Source organism: Aplidium turbinatum, chromosome 16, assembly GCF_918807975.1.
Source record: "Aplidium turbinatum chromosome 16, kaAplTurb1.1, whole genome shotgun sequence".
NCBI classification, from domain to species: Eukaryota; Metazoa; Chordata; class Ascidiacea; order Aplousobranchia; family Polyclinidae; genus Aplidium; species Aplidium turbinatum.
In genome coordinates, this window is record NC_137487.1 from 17,311,858 (window position 1) to 17,330,842 (window position 18,985).

Consider the following 18,985-nt stretch of genomic DNA (forward strand, 5'->3'; position numbering starts at 1 on the left):
CAGAATATATACAACGTAGTTGAATGATTATTATATAATGAAAATGCGAGATGGTGACAATGAAGATATGTCTGCTTTCATTGCTGAACAACGATTGCGACTTGCACATGAACGTCAAACACTAGAAAGAAACCCTCCATCTGCAGTCACTGATTATATTATGGATGAAGAAGAAAAAAACCGTCGTGTCAAACATATACCGGTACTATACTGAATTTATCAAACTATGCTTTGTATTTTGTAGCTATTGTTGACCATATATAACAATACCAAGTTTTCTAAAATGTCTTATTCAATTATTCGTAAGTTGATACTGATCATGTACTTAACAGATTCTTCTAAAATTTATGTTGATGTGACTATATGCTGGTGTTTATTGTGGTTGTCTTTGCATAAAATCTATCAAAAATGCGATTTGGTTTCCACATGTTTTTTGGGTATATATAATAGTATATAGGTGTTTTTTGGGTATATATACATAATAATAATATTTTAGGTTGAAGTTGAAAAGAGACCTTTAAGGGATCAAGAGTTTATTGCCAATGCAACAGCAGGAAAGGTTTTGAAAGCGAAACCACCCACACCTCAATTGTTTAAGCTTGGTGAAGCTTACAAACAACAGAAAGAAAAATTAAAAGAAGAGCTCAGAGAAGATTACCGCAAAGCTTTGGCTGAGGTATTTTTTGTAAAATGTTTATTTTGTAATTGTAGATATACAATTATACGCTCACTAATGTTTAAGATTTATTAATGTTTAGGAATTGTTTTTTATTTATATAATGCTATTAAATTTAGGATTGAAAACAATAAATTTTTAATTCTATTTTAATCTAAAACTATGTACAGCGTATGTTGTATATACTTGTTGTTTAGATTGTAATTGTATATAGAAATGGGATACAGCATTAAAAGACATCATCATTTTATAATGTTTATGATTATTACTGTTATTTGCAGAAACAAGGAAGAACAACTGGAATACGAGGACAAATGATCACTGGTCATAAAGATGGACATTCAACAAAAAAGTCCAATGAAATGGACTTGGGTTTGAGTTTGCCTATCCGTGATCATCTGAGCGCAAAGGTAATTTGTATGCACAAGATGATACGGAATGCTGAGAAATTATATTTCTGTTTAATTAAAGTTGCCTATATATTTGCAACCGGATGTGATAGAACTCTGTTGTGTTTTTGACAAATGCTAAAACAGCTCTGTTGGTTACTAGCTCAAGTTTCACGGCAACAAGGTATTGCATCAGTGTGTCTGGTCTATTGTTAAAAATTGCTTGTGGTTCTGATGGTGGGAAATTTATCTATGACAAAATTTGCTTCACACTTTAGTTTTCTGAAATATCGAAGCATTTGAAATGCAAATATCATACAACTTTCTTTTAAACCGAACAGGAGAGACTCCGTTTGGAGAGAAATCGAGAGTATAATCAATTTAAGACAAATAAAGAAAATGAGGAAAAAATAAAATCTCCACGGCGACTCACAACTCATGCCACTCCAATTTCATATCCAAATTTACGTATAAACGAGGCCACTCAAGTAACTGTAAGAAGATTAGATTTTCTGCATGTAGATCGCCTTGTCTACTCTTCTAGATATTAAATGGTCGCAATTGCTCGTCCTGTATGTGTAGCTGTAGTTCTAGTTATATAGCCTATACTTCATAGACTGTGTCATCATAATTATGTAAAATTTATTGTGATTGACTTATTGTAGAAAACTATCACATTTGCAGAGAACTTAAAAATCAATTCTTGTCATTGACCTATGTGAATAATTTTTAGTGTAGCAAAATCATTTCTATTGTGAAATGCGCTATGCTGGTAATTAACTTCAGTTATTATACGTATGTTGTAACATTACATTTAGAAATAAAGAACAACTGAGTTAAAAGTTGTACTTTTGTTTTTATTGATCAGACGTTATTTACATATTTGAAATTGACATTATTTTGAAATTGACATTATTTTGAAATTGACAGAAATTTTTTTTTTCAGTTGTTGGCTTTAATTAATTTTAAAGTGAAAGTCAAGATGCTGTTTATACTTAGTTATATGTATAATTAGTTTGCATGAATAATTGAATATTGTCTGTAGTAGTAGCCTATAGTCTAAATGTAGCTTAAAGTATGGCATCTCTTGTTCTTTAATTATATATATACTTTCTTTATGTTGTAAGTGTCGGGGGTGGGATTTTGTTTGCACATAATTATATACTTGATTAAGTCTTGACAAAATCTCTAATTTATAATATACGTCCAACTAGTAATTGTCAAGTTCGTGTTTAGTATTTACTTTGCTTTCTTTGTTTGTGTTTCAGGGCATAGTACAAACATAACTACTTGAGTCGCTTAGATTAAATTCAGATCATATATACTAATTATAACAATGAAAACTATCAATACTACAAAAAAGTGCTCAATGCTAAGCAAAAAAGCAAAGCAGAGCAAATTAAATCAAATATAGTTATTACTATCTGAAGCCTTTACAAATTGTTTCACCTTTGAACGGATCATCAGAAGGTCTTATTCAAATATAATGTAATGGATTCTATTTGAATAAGACCTTCTGATGATCCGTTAGGTGAAACAATTTGTAAAGGCTTCAGATAGTAATAACTATATTTGAAGAAAGGCGTTCTTCCCGGCTATCAGCACAAGGCTGATTACTCACTAGCACAGCGAGCTGCAGTGACGCTTCGCTAACCAGAACGGTGTAGCTTCCACGCCAGCCATTGAGACCTCCAATTAAACGTTTAAGTTATTTTGGCAGCCGATTGTAGCATCGAATAGACAGCGATAGACACGTGTTTCGCCCATGAGGCTGGGCTCATCAGTATCGCACCGTATTCTTGCCACTTGAGTAATCGACCGCCGTTTTACCAGTCAGTTTAACTCTTATCTTTGTGGAAAGAAAGAGCCAACAAAACCAGCAGGTGCCAGGGGTAGGTCAATGTGAAGAAAGGCGTTCTTCCCGGCTATCAGCACAAGGCTGATTACTCACTAGCACAGCGAGCTGCAGTGACGCTTCGCTAACCAGAACGGTGTAGCTTCCACGCCAGCCATTGAGACCTCCAATTAAACGTTTAAGTTATTTTGGCAGCCGATTGTAGCATCGAATAGACAGCGATAGACACGTGTTTCGCCCATGAGGCTGGGCTCATCAGTATCGCACCGTATTCTTGCCACTTGAGTAATCGACCGCCGTTTTACCAGTCAGTTTAACTCTTATCTTTGTGGAAAGAAAGAGCCAACAAAACCAGCAGGTGCCAGGGGTAGGTCAATGTGAAGAAAGGCGTTCTTCCCGGCTATCAGCACAAGGCTGATTACTCACTAGCACAGCGAGCTGCAGTGACGCTTCGCTAACCAGAACGGTGTAGCTTCCACGCCAGCCATTGAGACCTCCAATTAAACGTTTAAGTTATTTTGGCAGCCGATTGTAGCATCGAATAGACAGCGATAGACACGTGTTTCGCCCATGAGGCTGGGCTCATCAGTATCGCACCGTATTCTTGCCACTTGAGTAATCGACCGCCGTTTTACCAGTCAGTTTAACTCTTATCTTTGTGGAAAGAAAGAGCCAACAAAACCAGCAGGTGCCAGGGGTAGGTCAATGTGAAGAAAGGCGTTCTTCCCGGCTATCAGCACAAGGCTGATTACTCACTAGCACAGCGAGCTGCAGTGACGCTTCGCTAACCAGAACGGTGTAGCTTCCACTGCAGCTCGCTGTGCTAGTGAGTAATCAGCCTTGTGCTGATAGCCGGGAAGAACGCCTTTCTTCACATTGACCTACCCCTGGCACCTGCTGGTTTTGTTGGCTCTTTCTTTCCACAAAGATAAGAGTTAAACTGACTGGTAAAACGGCGGTCGATTACTCAAGTGGCAAGAATACGGTGCGATACTGATGAGCCCAGCCTCATGGGCGAAACACGTGTCTATCGCTGTCTATTCGATGCTACAATCGGCTGCCAAAATAACTTAAACTATATTTGATATACTAATTATATATATAATTTAGTTTCATAGCTGTTGAGCTTGTAAAACAGAAGTCATTGTGTAATGTCTCATTATTGTGTTCATTTGTTTATTTATATCCTGGGAATTTTTCATAACTGCTTCTATATATTTGACATATCCATTATCCCACCTGGTTTAGTTTTGTGGCCAGTTTGTACTTAGTGAAAGTTTGTTTTCACTTTCATTCCAACAGAGTATAAGCATCATGTTGATTGGTTAAAGCGTTTTAAGTTTATACTAATTGTGCGAAGCAGCAGCAGTATCGTAACTCAACCATGTAACCAAACCATGTTCTTTGATGTTTTGATTGAAAAAGTGTTTTCTCAGTGACATTTATTAATGACTAATCTCACCAGCACTCCAGCAGTGTTGTGATTTGTCGTTAGAAGTCACCTTATAGTTATTGATAAAGACACGGTAGATTTTTGACTTTCTTGTATCAGAAACGTATAAAACCATGCAAAACCACTGTATTTTAAACAAATTCGATTTAAACACAAATACTGTATAATAAATAGTTACTTTGAACAAACGTTTAAGAAAATAAAGAAATCTCTCCAGCGTTTTTGGCTTCCATAGAACCCTCCTTAGAGAAAATAGCTACGGTATGCAGTAGATGTGAGTCATCAAAGTCATATTTTGGTGGTCCTGAATATTGTTCAACCAACAATAACGAAAACATGACATGGCTACGAGGATTATTAATCAATTCAAATGTAATTTTGTAATTAAAGGAGACAGTGAGAGTTTCCATGCTCAGTTTGAGTATAATTGCTTAAAACACATGTGAAAACTTAACTTACGTACTAGTCATTGGATGAAGGATATTAGCATTATAAATTTGATGCTTCAAAAATAAACCCGTGTGGTCATGTATTTCACAAATAAAATTGGTATTTCACAAATAAAGTTTCAATTTTTTTAGTTTATATAAACGCCTTTATCAACCAATTGGTTAATTTATAGTCGTCACTTTCATTGGATGACTAAATGTTTTCCCGGCGAAGACTCCATAAGTGCCGCAAACGTTCACATTTTTGTATACATATTTAGTATTTTTGTGCTTGAATTTAAATAATGTTTTGTGGTGTTTTTAAGTTTTAAGGCCAATTCGATTGTTATTGATGGATTAATGCTTTTATCCACAAGTTATAATATTAATGCGTTGTATGGATCTTTGTGGTGTCGCCTACCACCGAACTAAGCTTGCTAACTGTTACTATGGAAGTAGTGAATTTTTATGAAGGAATTTTTATTTGTTTAGCGGCTTACCTATCGACTATTTCGGGAGTGTTTGCATGTTGATGACGTCATCTGCTTTGTTGAATAACAATAGATCGATGTAGAATTCGTCTTAGTTGTCCTACGTAGTCCATTTTATTTAGTCCTTTCTTTTTTCTGATGTTACCAGCTTAGTACTATGCACTATTGCTTGTTTTCTTTTAGTTGAACTATTTTGATTAGTTGTTTAGGCTACCACTTAATGATATTTCTTTGTTGATGAAACCTGGAAGTATGATTACTGCAAACAATTAAAACTTAATTCAACAATTTATTCACGCACAAAACTTAACCAATTTATAGGCTAGGCTATATAATATGCTTTTTGAAGATTCAAACCACTTAGACTCAACAAGCCTATATAATACTTTGGCAATGCTTCTGTCAAACTAATGATTTGATATTGCTATCACAGCCTCCAATCGCCGATAAGAAGCAAGTAATAACAGAAAGCTACAGAGAACTGCTGGATAGAAAAAGAAAGGAAGAGAAAGCTTACCGGAACACAGATGGTCTTCAGGATGAAGTTGTATACAAGTATCTCGACTAATTTCTTATGTAAAATTAAAAAAATATTAAAAAGTTGTGCCTTTACCCTCTTAAGAAATCTGAACCAATGTGCCTTAAAAACTTGTCATCTTCCGAAGTACTGTATCTATTCAAACCAGGAGTCGACTACGTTTTGCATAACAATAAAAGAGTCTTCTCGACAAGTTTTTTAAAAATCAAATTCATTGGAGCTGCAATGTTTGAGTGTGAAGCGCTTAATATCGGTGCATGATCTGATATCAAAATCTTATCTTTGTAAAATGTTATTTTTTCAAAATAACGTTTTTTTTAACACGGTAATAACGATTTTCATCGATTTATTTTTATTTTGTTCTTATAATACGGCAGAAGTGAATTCAATGCCCATAATTTATTCTCATTTTTGAGCTTGGGGTTGGATGATAAAGTGAAGGTTTCTAGCTTGATGTCAAACATTGGCCTAACCTCATGTACATTTTAAACTGAAGTTCATCAATTTCTATCTAAACGTAAACCAAACTGCTTTTAATGTCACTTCCTGTACTCTGCAGGGATCGTCGTGTGATCGATGACGACGATAGACGTCACTCACGGCGACTTGCGTTGCCGCCAAAACGAAGGTGAGCTATGCAAGTTCTAGAATGCTCTCAATCAAACACGAAGGCTACCAATTGAATAAAATAATGCCGCTTTCGCACATTTTGAAGGTAGTTTTTATAATGTGTGAAATAAAACTGCTTTACTGTCAGCTGCGCAGTGGGTTTCCAATCTATAAGATTAGTGTTCGATTCTCTGCCTGATCGCCCGTAATTGAACAACGCATTTTCAGCTGATTGCTCACACTGTGCTCAAAGGGAAAGGGGGTCCGGTGGGCGTATCAGCCCTTTCCAAGAAGTAAAAGAACTTATTTCTTTAGAATCTGAATTGCTGGTAAACGAAGTGTCGGGTTTATTTTCGTTTCTGTTTGTCTGATCGATTACTCTATCCGAATATATATGGTGACCTTTAACCTATTCACCTAGGGCACGCGTCGTTGAACGTTACTATGACGACGACGACGATGATGATGACGAAACAGAGGAAGAGTTAATAGAGAGGCTTAGAGCTCGACGACAGCGCAAACTTAAGAATCGACGGTATCTTGACAGTGATGAGGATCTGGATGATGATGCTCTCTTCCGGAGAGTCCGACGTGAGGTGAGATTCGATTTTTATCTGTTTGTTGAAATAACAATGAGATTTGAAAGTTGTAGATCTGTAACTGAAATAACAATAATAATTATCCCCCACTTTCATATTTTTGAATTTATTAACCTGGGTTTAACTTTACAAGCATCAGTTTCTGATGCTTTTGGAAACACTCCCTTCAATCTTTGCTAATGAAGTGAGAACAAGTTTTAAGAGTGTCATTATAGCACATCGGATTATCGTGTATGACGTGACTATACCATTTTAGTTGCTCTGGCTATGTGAGTGAGACATGTACCAAGTTAAAAGATTAAGTTTTTATGCTAACTAACTGAACCTACGGTGGGATTGCGCAACGGATAAGGTGTTGGCTTTCCAATTATGCAAACCTGGTTCGACTCCCGGCTTCAGCTAGTTGTTGAAAACACCGCTCACCTCTACCAGGGTGTAATAAATTGGGTGGGCAATGGGCATAATTACTGCAGGAAAGGCGGCCGAGAGAAAGGAACTGGCCACCCTACTCTCCTTAGTGCCGAAGGCTTACTACAATGAGAACCTTATCTTCTCACACCCACCACTTGAATCAAGTATGTGACCACATTTACCTTTTACTGAACCTGGAGCGCATTTATGGGGATATCCTGTTTTAATTTTTCGGTTGGTTGATTCAGAAATAAACAAATTTCTGCTTATTGTTGAGGAATTCAATTTGATGTTGTTTCTCCAGGATCCCAGAAGACAAGAGAATGGCAGGAGGTTAAATTCCGCTGAACATCGCTCTAAAAGAGCACTTGCTGAATCCGAGAAACAGAATGATCTGAGGTCAAAGTCTGCTCCACCTGAAGAATACACTGGTACTCTATGCATCTTATTCTTTCGCTTTTTAAGATTTTTTTTGTACAATCTTGGGTATAAATTCAATTCAGTTGCATACAGGCTATGGCTGTAAAGCGTAGAAATGGGTTTTGCTTTTTGTTTTTGTGCTGTTACATTGCATACGTAACTGATAATTTGTAACCTGGACGGACGCGTTAATAGCAAAAAACGAAATGATTCTCAAACTGAGAAAATTTAAGTCTCCAGCAATTATTCAATGAAAACGTATTAAATGAATCAGTCATCTAACTGTCGCTTCATGTACTCAGGGCTTCCAATTGGAAAAGTAACAAGCGCAAACACGGCACAGCGAAAGAAAGACCAGTACAAGTTAGAACTGCAGAAGCAAATGGAAGAGAACAGCAACAAGAAGAAAAGGTTTGGGACCGTTTCATCTCCTACAGTTTGACGTGGGCTTGGGCAGTTGCATGTATGAGGTTTGAAAGCCATGAACTACTGAAGTCTTCAGCGTTGTCATTTCTGTTTTTTTGGAAATGTTTATTTTTTATTCAAACATCTCTCTGTTTGTTTCGTTATTTACTGCTGGTTCCGTTTGCAAACAGAACGTTAAGTTTGCTATGTCCCTGAGGTAGGTGTGCAGCTCATAGGATAGTGTTTTGCTTCATTCTTCTCAGCAGGTCGCATGTTGTTTTGTGTTTCAGGGGCAGAGAGCTTGACTTGCAAATTGACGCTGCTAATGAATTAAGCAGCAAGGTGAGTTTTATACGTGACACTGGGGCAGGTGTTTATTAAACTTGATTTCTACACATGAAAAGAACTTAAAACAATGAAAACTATTAATACTACAAAAAGTGCTCAATGCCAAGCAAAAAGGCAAAGCAGAGCGAATTAAATCAAATGTAGTTATTACTATCTGAAGCCTTTACAAATTGTTTCACCTAACGGATCATCAGAAGGTCTGCAAAAAACATGTAAAAAGTAAAGAATCGATAATTCTGAAAAGATATTAAATATTACAACTGTAATTTAATCTGCCAAAAAAAAATCTCTAAACCTGTACTTCCTGAGGAGATATTAAATATTACAACTGTAATTTAATCTGCAAAAAAAACCTCTAAACCTGAATTCCTGAAAAGATATTAAATATTATAACCGTAATCCAATCTGCAGAAAAAAACTCCAGAATTACTAAGGACAGCCTCCATCCGCCACGATAAAGTTTCAATCAATTTGTCCCATTGGAAACCAAGCAACATGATGGCAACATCTATGGCATCACAAAGAAGCAAAATGCTTGTTATGATCGGCGCATCCTGTAGTAATCTGAACAGAATGAACAAAAATTGTTTTTAAACCTGTAAAAATTAAATGAGATTTACAACCTGTAAAAATGAAATGAAATTCAATTTTTTCAAAATTATAACCTGTAAAAATCCCAAGGAATTGTGATGATGTAACCTGTAGTGTCCTGAACAAATGAAATAAAATCTGTTTATAAACCTGTAAAAATTAAATGAGATTTATAGCCTGTAAAAATCAAATGAAATTTTAAAAAACCTGTGAAAATCAAAAGGAATTTATTTTATTTTGAAGTACTTGAGTTTAAATTTGTTTCTATGACGACATTTGCCGACCAGTTCCGAACGCTTGTTCAAAAGGTGGCCACTATCAGCCTTCAGAATGGCCAGCTTTTCAGCCAAACATAGGCCACAATTGTTACGACCACCACCACTATAAGGCCGAGCACAGCTGTGGATGGACCAAGTTATTTTAGGACCAAGTTTATTTTAGAATTCCTTGGGATTTTTACAGGTTATAATTTTGAAAAAATTGAATTTCATTTAATTTTTACAGGTTGTAAATCTCATTTAATTTTTACAGGTTGAAAAACAATTTTTGTTCATTCTGTTCAGATTACTACAGGATGCGCCGATCATAACAAGCATTTTGCTTCTTTGTGATGTCATAGATGTTGCCATCATGTTGCTTGGTTTCCAATGGGACAAATTGATTGAAACTTTATCGTGGCGGATGGAGGCTGTCCTTAGTAATTCTGGAGTTTTTTTCTGCAGATTGGATTACGGTTATAATATTTAATATCTTTTCAGGAATTCAGGTTTAGAGGTTTTTTTTGCAGATTAAATTACAGTTGTAATATTTAATATCTCCTCAGGAAGTACAGGTTTAGAGATTTTTTTTTGGCAGATTAAATTACAGTTGTAATATTTAATATCTTTTCAGAATTATCGATTCTTTACTTTTTACATGTTTTTTGCAGACCTTCTGATGATCCGTTAGGTGAAACAATTTGTAAAGGCTTCAGATAGTAATAACTACATTTGAAAAGAACTTATGTGGTTTTATGTAGATTCTACCCAGACAGCAAATTAACCGTTTTTTTTACATTGAGTCAACGTTGTAACCGTTGAATCAATGTAAAAACAGTTGATTTGCTATCTGGGTAATAATTCGATTCAAAAGCAAAGACAACGGTTTTGCTAAAACCGCCAATTGCTTATTTAGTGTGTATTGATGTATAGAGTTGGCATGGATGGATTTTTTAAATGTTATGGATGGATTTTTTACGTCACAGTGACCAGCAACAATGTAAAAGTGCTTTGGGACAAATCGACAGGCGCTGTTGACAATAGACACTCCTTCGTGCAACTGTATTGCAGTTTACAATATTTTTGATTATTTTGTTTTTATCGTAACATAAACACGATTTATCGCAGAAACAACAGAAAGCGACTGCAAAAGATGACGTCATTACAGACAAAGACAGGGAGGTGGACAAACGCTCGAAGAAGAAGAAGGGCAAAAGGTAAGAGTGTTTTGTGGTAGGCTGCTGTTGACTAAGATTAGATACGACACTACTCAGTATCACTAGCGAGCTCGTGATAACTTCACTTTACAGCAGAATTGAAACGTAATTATATCGACTGTGTTAAAGCATCTTCGGAGGATTCATTAAATGTTGATCCTTTTCAGAACATCCTTTTAATGTTGATCCTTTCTCCAGTTTCATGCTCGTTTTAGCTTCAAATATAGTTGAAAGAAAGTTTTCCATTTCTTTGCCATTGAGGAGTTAAGGTGTTTAGTCAGCTTCGGTATTTTTACTTTTGTAATGCAAAAGTGTTTCTTAGGATGATTTTTTGTCATCGCATGCCTTTGCCATCTTTTTCATTCTGGGCTTGAATTGATTGATTGAATCTTTATCCTCGGATTAGGAAAGCTTCTTGTAGAGCTTAATCCTGGCAGTTTCGCATACTTGTAGAGGCTTTGAATCACTGTCGCAGGCCCGGTCACCGAGATAGACAGAGTGAAGTTTCCGATTGTTGAAGTGTTGTTGCCGGGAATTATTCCATCCATTAGATGCCGCTGAATGGAGAGCAGAATTGTTATGGAGCTTCTTATTGAATTCTTGCGAAGCATCATAGTCTCAAAAACGCGTTTTTTATACAAAAATAAGATAAAGTTACTTCTCTCCCAGATTTATACTGTTGCTTAGTAAGCATTAACTTTAGGACATCGTTCAAGACACCCGACAGCTCTGACAGTGACAGTGAGGAAGATCGAAGGAGACCTTTTGAGCGGCCATTTTATCGGTCCAATCCTTACGCCCCGCCATCAAATGGGTAAGACAAGAGACAATTAAATCTAATTTAGATATTTGTCATGTCTAAAACAGTTTGTTCAGTTTCTTTGCTTTCTAAGGCAGGTTTATAAACTTATTAAAAGTTTCTCTTTAAAAATGACTTTCTGATAGCCCCAAACAAGGGCGAAACAGGCTGTAGAGGTTGTCAGAGAATAGTAACCAAGTTTGATGTAATTTGCTCTGCTTGGCTGAGCACTTTTTGTGTAGTTATAACTTTTATTGTTTGTTTAAGTTGTTGAAAGACATATAGAAATTACAGTACTGTCTGTAGTTTTGTAATAGCGACTTTATTTTATATTTTTAATTTTTAATCAACCTTAAGTGACTCTGAAATGTATCTACCAAAGTTTTATATTTTCATGAAAGGCCCAAAAAAGTTTTGTTCAATAACAATTTTCATTTTTTGGTGTTTTACAATGAACAATGTTACCGTGAAAACGTTTTTATACTTTACTATTCCGTAGATATTTTCAACCACCCCCCATGCAGTTTCAATCTCCATATGATGAAGCTTATTACTACTATGGGACAAGAAACCCGCTTGATCCCCCAGGAATGGGTGCACCACTGAACCACCCCTCTGCCCCATACCAGCCGGGAGTTTCCCCCCTTCTTGCAGCTGCAGAATCGAAACTATCCGTTCAAGGTACAGCTTGTTATAGCGAACATGCTGCTTCATGCAACTATGCGTTTTTATATAGCATCGCAGACAGCAAAATCCGTCATTTTTACATTGATTTAACGTCTGCAAAATATAATTAAATTGGGTATTTCGTCGGACGCTTCGGTTATTTTTGCAATTATGGTCTATTTCGTGTACTCTATCTTTTTGTTGTAGTCGTGTTCTCTCTGTGTTCATGGTTTTGACTTGGTTCTTCTCTCCACTTCATAGGTCCACAAGCTACCAAGTTTTCTGAAGTCACAAAAGACTCACAAAGGTTTGTGCAGCTTGCTTTCTTAATGATGTCATATTTTTGCAATTAGCCCGACAATCTGACATGCTAGTTTTGTCCAGTTAGACTTTACCATGACTTGTGGAGTGACACGAAACTAACCCCAAAGTTTGTAAAAATGGGATAAAAACCACCCTTCTTTGACATCTTATCCACAGGATTATTGATCTAAGGGTTGGCTGCGTTTCATCCACTTCCACTTTTATATATGATAAAGGCACACATGTTTAGAGATTCAATACATTTAAAGTCTCAGTTGTTTAAGGGCACACCTGAACAAAAATAAAAGCACGCTGATATAAGCACATAGAGTGGCGTAATGGATAATGCGCTCGTTTTCCAATCATGCGATTCTGGTTCAACTCCCGACTTTAGCTAGCTGTTGATAAACACCGTTCACCTCTACCCAGGGTGTAATAGATTAAGTGAACGTAGTTGCTAGAGGAAAAGCGACCTAGAGAAAGGAACTGACCCCACTACTCTCGTTAGTGCTGAAGGCCTAGTATACTCAGAACCTTTTCTCGTTCCCCGAGGCTTGAAATCAAGTATGGGACCCACTTTTATATAAACACGTGCTTGTTTAAAGGCATATTGCTTTTTTTAACATCGACGTTCAGCCACTCATAGACCGTTTGCGCTATTTTTCAACTCGTTATTGTTGTTTGCATCACAGAACCACCATCGCAAGAGGCTCATTTTACCCAAACACTGAATCCAGTCTTGTTTCTGATGACACTAGAGACGTGCAAATGAAAAAGGAAAAGATGCAAGCCTATCAAGACGAACTTAAAGAGCAGGTGGATTACCTTAAGATATGTTCTTTTATGCTTTCATCACGTATTTTATATCCCATATGATACAAAACTAAAAAAATACATTTCCTTGTTATTAACTAGTTGTTAACTTGTTTACTGTCTTTGTGACTGCACTGACATTTCACTATTTGTTCATGACATTATCTAAAGTCAAATGAAGAAGCTAAAACTACAAAGTTTACATGAAGGAATCAAGATCATTTACTTTGCAATTCTTAACCACCATGTTTGAATACAGCAAAACGTATTTTTGAGGAAGACTGTTCAACAATTTGCTAAAACTGAAATGATGTCGTCATTGGCTTTACGTCATTTTCAGTTTCACTTTTCCTTTCAGATGAGCATAAAAGAGAAAAAGAAAAGGGAAGCAAAGTTGGAGCAGGAGCGATATGATAGGAGGATGGAGATGGAAGCGATGAACTATAATCCATGGGGTAAAGGAGGAGGCGGGGCTCCCATGAGAGATCTTCATGGGAATCTTGTTTGTAAGTTCCTCTTGTTTCCGGTGGCTTCCGATTAATGGTTCTGTCCTTTTTCCGCTTCGTGGTTATTGCAGCTTCTTCATCTTGTGTGTGAAAAGTTTTTAAACTGCATTTCATCGGCATAAGATGTCTGCGCATTCCTTGAGCAGCCTGTTGATGTTAGAGTCCTCCAGCTTTGACAAACTAACTGCCCTTGGTGGAGTAAAAGTCGGGCAGTGGTAGAGTAGTGTATACAGCTGACTAATGACTATACTGTATATACAACACATATTGCAGCTGACTTGCGGCAAATGCACATACAAAATGAGGACCTGGTTCGAGACCCGAACAAGGTGGCTGAGATGGCAAAGCAGCGACAACAAATGATCGAAAACACAGAAGAAATTTTTCATAAGTCGAGTAAACAAGTAAGTTTGCCCCGATCGACTACACTTTTACCGGTTCGTTATTCTAACTATCAATACCAAAGATGATATTAGCGAAACATTCCATCTGGTGTTGAGTATTTCTAGCCTCCAAATGTGTTTTGCATGTAAAAATTTGGAATATACGGTTGAACCTAGTTTTTACTTACAGTATGTATGTATATGATTGGCAAAACTGCCAAGATTAAGCTCCCAAAGAAACTTTCTCAGTCCGAGGATAAAAGATTCCTACAATCGATCGATCCTACACCTGAGTGTCGGTAGCCAAGGATTGAACCACGTTTACCTACATTTTTACTTTAGGCTTGAGGCATTCAGAAATTCAAAGATAGGTTTTTTGCTAAACGGACTATTATGAAGCTTGTCATTTGCAGGAGACCATGATGAGTGAGCATCTTTCTCCACGGTTTGGCCGAAGCAATCCCTTCGAACATAAAGAAACCTTTGAGCAGAAGTCGCAGAAGGACGTGTACAAAGATGAGCTACAACAACAGGCATGTATTCTATTTGAATAAGCTTGGCTGATTAGTTGAATGCCTTTTGCCTTTATGAGTTTCTTAACTTAACGTATAACTAAAACTTCCGTCACTTACCGATACAGTCATTTGTGCTTATGGAGGGCGGACAAATGCCAATGTGTTTTGTCTTCTTCAACCAGCTAAGGGTTGATGTCTTGTTCTTTCACTTAGGTTGTATACTATGTATAATGTAGATAGACTAACCGCTTTGTAACCCTTTTGTTACTTTTAAAGGCTTTAATTGTTTTACTTTCTTATTTCCGCAAGCATTGCAGCCATGAATAAATTAATTAATAACCACGAAACAATCTTCTATTTCCGAGTTTTTGAACAGTATGGAACATTGTGTTTTGTGTCTTTATAAGTTTTTATGTAACTGCGATTGCGGCACGTGGAGGTGGATCCGGCCGCCCTCAGTAACGAGGACATCTCAGGATTAAAACTGGACTTTTGCTTATATCTGATATTGTTCATGTGTCACCTTCAATGTTCTGCAAGCCTACAAGTCCAATGCAGCGATCTATGTTGTTACCTAAGAATTATCTTATACTTCCTCGGCTTTAGCAGAGAATTTGCTTTCTGGCGTCATAAACGTAGTTTAACTAGCAACGTTTCAGTCAGGAACCGAACCGATGTCTTCTGATTCCTAAGCAAGGTCTGCATCTGCTTTCCCAGTTGGTCAATGATGTGTTTGTTTCCAAATTCTAGATTGAAGAACGGCGACGCTTAGAAGCGGAGAGGAAGGAGAGATTGCGGGTTGAAGAAGAAAAAGAAGAGAAAAGGATGCAGGATGAGAACAAGAAGATGCAGGAGGAATACGATAATGAGCAAAGGAAGCAGAAGGAGAAAATTGCTGAGGTGTGTCATCGCATGATTATTGCATCGAAATATCCACGATGGAAACCATGTAAAATAAACAGAATGGAGCCAGTGCTGCCATTTCTTTAGCTGAGCAAGTAGGGTTTAGACACGTTCAATATTATTTTCAGGTGAGCTCATTTGGTAATCCGGACTAATTGCAATCATTGTATTTGAATACTTTACATTATTTTACTAAAACGGTATTTTAAATCAAACAGTATGTTTAACATAAGGTGCTAACATACAAGGTTTGTTCTAACTAAAGTGAAAAAAGCAGTTGTTTTGTATTGTAGCACAGTCGTCGTTTACATCGAGCACTGCCAAGGGTTTCACACCAGTTTGAAACTTTTTTGTTTTGTGTTCTTTCTTAATATGAACCATTTGCATGAGTCTACTGTTTGATACAACAGTTTATCTGCTTGCAAATAATGTCGTTTTCTCCAAAATGGTTGACTACAGGTCTTAATCTTTGTGTTCGTATAGTAATTCAGCTGAAGACAAAACTATTTAACTGCGGTCTTGACATATGTAGCCGGCTTGTTTTTATCTAACATGTTTTGAGAGCTTTTGAATTGATTCTGTTTGTTTCCTTCCAGCAACAACGAAAGAATGAAGAACTCCAAAGAGCATTGGAAGAAAAAAGATTGGATGAAAGTCGTAGGAGAAAGGAAGAGCAAAGGAAAAGAGAAGAAGCGGAAAGAGCACAAAAAGAACGAGAACTGGAGGAAAAATTAAGGGTTAGTGGTTTTCTCAAAAGATTTCCTAGTAATGCGACTGCGTATAAACGGTGTCTTACCTACATAAACGGTAGACTTCAGGTCTTTTTATATAACATATTTTAGTTATTTGGTTAATAATATGGTAATTTAAATGTTCCTGTCCCCTCCAGTATTTGAAGTGCCACTGATACCACTTCAACAGAAGTTCATTAGCTTCTTGTGTTCTGTGGCTTCAATCGTTCCGATGATCGATCGCTGCATTGCGCATGCTTTTTGTTTCCTGATGAAATTATGACCTTAATTTTTATCATGTTACTGTTAGATATCGTATATAATTTATACACTTCATAAGATCATCTTATGAGCCCTTCATTTTTTTGTTTTTTTTTTATGACGTCTTACAGCAAAGTAGTGGCTCTCCAAATATCAAGGCAGAAAAAATCAACACTGCTCGATCAAGCATGTCGCAGAAAGAGACCGTCTCCAAGCAAGTTGTCACGTGAGATGTGCTTTGACAATTATCACAAACGTTCGATTAGTTTCAATACAAAAAGATTTTGACTCCACCGGCGCGATGGCGCTGTGTTGTTTGTAAATAATTGTTTATTTTTACTTTAACCGTAGTTTTCATTGTAAGTCGACTTGGACTGGTTAGAACGTCTTAAGCATAATACAAGCGTTTCCATCTATGGAGAATGTTTGCAAACATATCTTAGATACAGCATTCTCCAAGCTTATCTTGGTGTATCTTGAACAATAAATTGATGTTAACACAAATTAGCCCATTGCTTGTCATAATTCGGCCATTGCTTGTCATAATTCGGCCATTGCTTGTCATAATTCGGCCATTGCTTGTCATAATTCGGCCATTGCTTGTCATAATTCGGCCATTGCTTGTCATAATTCGGCCATTGCTTGTCAAACGATAATAATCCAGTGAATGTGCTTTGACTTCGTCGCAGCAGTGAGATGCAACTGCCATTGAATTACAGAGAGCATGTCGTCCATCAGCCACCTCCGCCGGTGGCACAGCAGTATCAACCTGTGACGTATGAACGACAACACACTCCAAACATTGTTGTCCGGCCCGAGAAGTCGAGAGGTAATATTTTAATATTCGCTTAAATGTCTTCATTCAATATTTAAACTAAAATTTAGTTTGTATAAGCCAGAGAAACTTTTAAATGTCGGAAATTTTTAAGATTAAGTTGGAGAACCATGTATCTGGATGCAGAAAACAAAAATTCACGAAATTCTACGAACGAAACTACACACGTCTGGTTATTTGCAATACCGAACTTGCATAGAAGAACCGAATTGAAACCAGTTTTGTGTTTTCATTCCTGTCCTGACTACGTTGTATGTTGCACAGAATCAAAGAGGATATCTCGAGAGTTGTCTGCTCTGCGTAAGCAGTTACTCAGCGAGCAGCAGCGTATTGAAACTCAGCTGAGGAACTCGGATACTTCCGTTTATCAGCAACCAACATACCAGCCCAGTACAATGTGAGTTTACCAAATTATATAATCTTTAAGTAGTCTGATGTAAAATTACGTTGAAGTAGTAAAACAACTGTAACAATATTGTTTCTTAGTTTTTTAAGTTTAGTTGTATTTAGGACGCGTTTTTTACTTATTTGTCCTTCGGTCTAAATACTCTAAATGGTCTAGTGTCAGTAGGCTACTAAATTAGTAGTAGCAGTTTCGCATGGAACTTTCACACGTGAAGCTTGTTGTCTTTAAGTCGGTTCCTAAAAAGTGATCCCGCATCGGTGAACTATGTTGTAACCACCGGGTAGTGCAGCCCATGGACAGTAAAATCAAATGATCAACAGTTTGCCTGCTTTTTTGAATTTGGACAAATTGGTGTGTTTTGATGGCCCCATCGATGAAGACTCGAAGAGTGGTAGCAGTTCGGGCATGTCATATTATGATAAAATTAGTTTGATTACCAAAATGCGTATGCTGGAGAACTGCTAAGCTTCATGCTAATCATTTTAATTTCAATAATAAAGTGTAAGGCTAGAAAAATGTTTGTTTAATATATTGAGTGTTTTATATGTAAGGTAAAGACGCGTTGGCGCAGCAAATAGGGCGTTGGCTTTCCAATTATGCGAACCTAGTTCTGCAAATGGCTTAAGCTGGTTGTTGAAAACACTGCTCACCTCTACCCAGAGTGTAAAAATTGGGTGGGCGTAATTGCTGATGGAATGGCGATCGAGAGAAAGGAACTGGCCACCCTACTCTCGTTAGTGCTTAAGGCTTAGTACAATGAGAACCTTGTCCTCTCATCTCGACGCTTGGAATTAAGTATGAGATCACCTTTACCAACCCACAATATGTGTAATTGATTGGCTATTGTTTCATGCACATTAAAAGCGATTTGAATATGCTAATCGCTCGAGACTAACTGTGGCAATCACTTAGCAACAGGCAGCCAGAATCGGTGGTCGATCTCTCTCGCACCCGGCAACGACCTGTCCAGGTGGTCCATCGTCCCCCAACCGTGGACAGACCGAACAGCAAGGCTCTTAAAGAGTTTTCCGAATTCAAACACAGGTTTCTTTTATATGTATTTTTGATACGATGTGCTGTATTCAAGTTGTATTCATGTGTATTCAACTATTCATGTAGTCTTGTTGTTGTATTCAAGGCGCAGACAGTTCCAGCGCAGCTTCCAAAGGCCGCAGCT

General features: G+C 37.1%; 1 protein-coding gene across 4 annotated transcripts in view; it reads left to right on the plus strand.

Moving 5' to 3' along the window:
• LOC145785984 (centrosome and spindle pole-associated protein 1-like) overlaps positions 1-18,985 on the plus strand; it is a 23,284-nt gene continuing 4,299 nt past the window's right edge. For 2 of the 4 annotated variants that reach the window (XR_014291236.1, XM_082597674.1), the window contains exons 1-24: positions 1-202; positions 497-676; positions 958-1,086; positions 1,407-1,559; positions 5,726-5,847; positions 6,390-6,458; positions 6,861-7,035; positions 7,754-7,880; positions 8,172-8,280; positions 8,565-8,616; positions 10,599-10,687; positions 11,391-11,501; positions 11,986-12,167; positions 12,414-12,459; positions 13,148-13,271; positions 13,627-13,774; positions 14,048-14,178; positions 14,571-14,690; positions 15,423-15,572; positions 16,172-16,312; positions 16,699-16,793; positions 17,287-17,396; positions 17,667-17,799; positions 18,721-18,852. Coding sequence is in view for 3 of the 4 variants with exons in the window: in XM_082597674.1 (XP_082453800.1) it covers positions 38-202; positions 497-676; positions 958-1,086; positions 1,407-1,559; positions 5,726-5,847; positions 6,390-6,458; positions 6,861-7,035; positions 7,754-7,880; positions 8,172-8,280; positions 8,565-8,616; positions 10,599-10,687; positions 11,391-11,501; positions 11,986-12,167; positions 12,414-12,459; positions 13,148-13,271; positions 13,627-13,774; positions 14,048-14,178; positions 14,571-14,690; positions 15,423-15,572; positions 16,172-16,312; positions 16,699-16,793; positions 17,287-17,396; positions 17,667-17,799; positions 18,721-18,852 (2,993 nt within the window). In the remaining variant the exon portion in view is untranslated. The remainder of the gene's footprint in view (positions 203-496; positions 677-957; positions 1,087-1,406; positions 1,560-5,725; positions 5,848-6,389; positions 6,459-6,860; positions 7,036-7,753; positions 7,881-8,171; positions 8,281-8,564; positions 8,617-10,598; positions 10,688-11,390; positions 11,502-11,985; positions 12,168-12,413; positions 12,460-13,147; positions 13,272-13,626; positions 13,775-14,047; positions 14,179-14,570; positions 14,691-15,422; positions 15,573-16,171; positions 16,313-16,698; positions 16,794-17,286; positions 17,397-17,666; positions 17,800-18,720; positions 18,853-18,985) is intronic. The other 2 variants (XM_082597675.1, XM_082597676.1) reach the window with 2 other exon arrangements.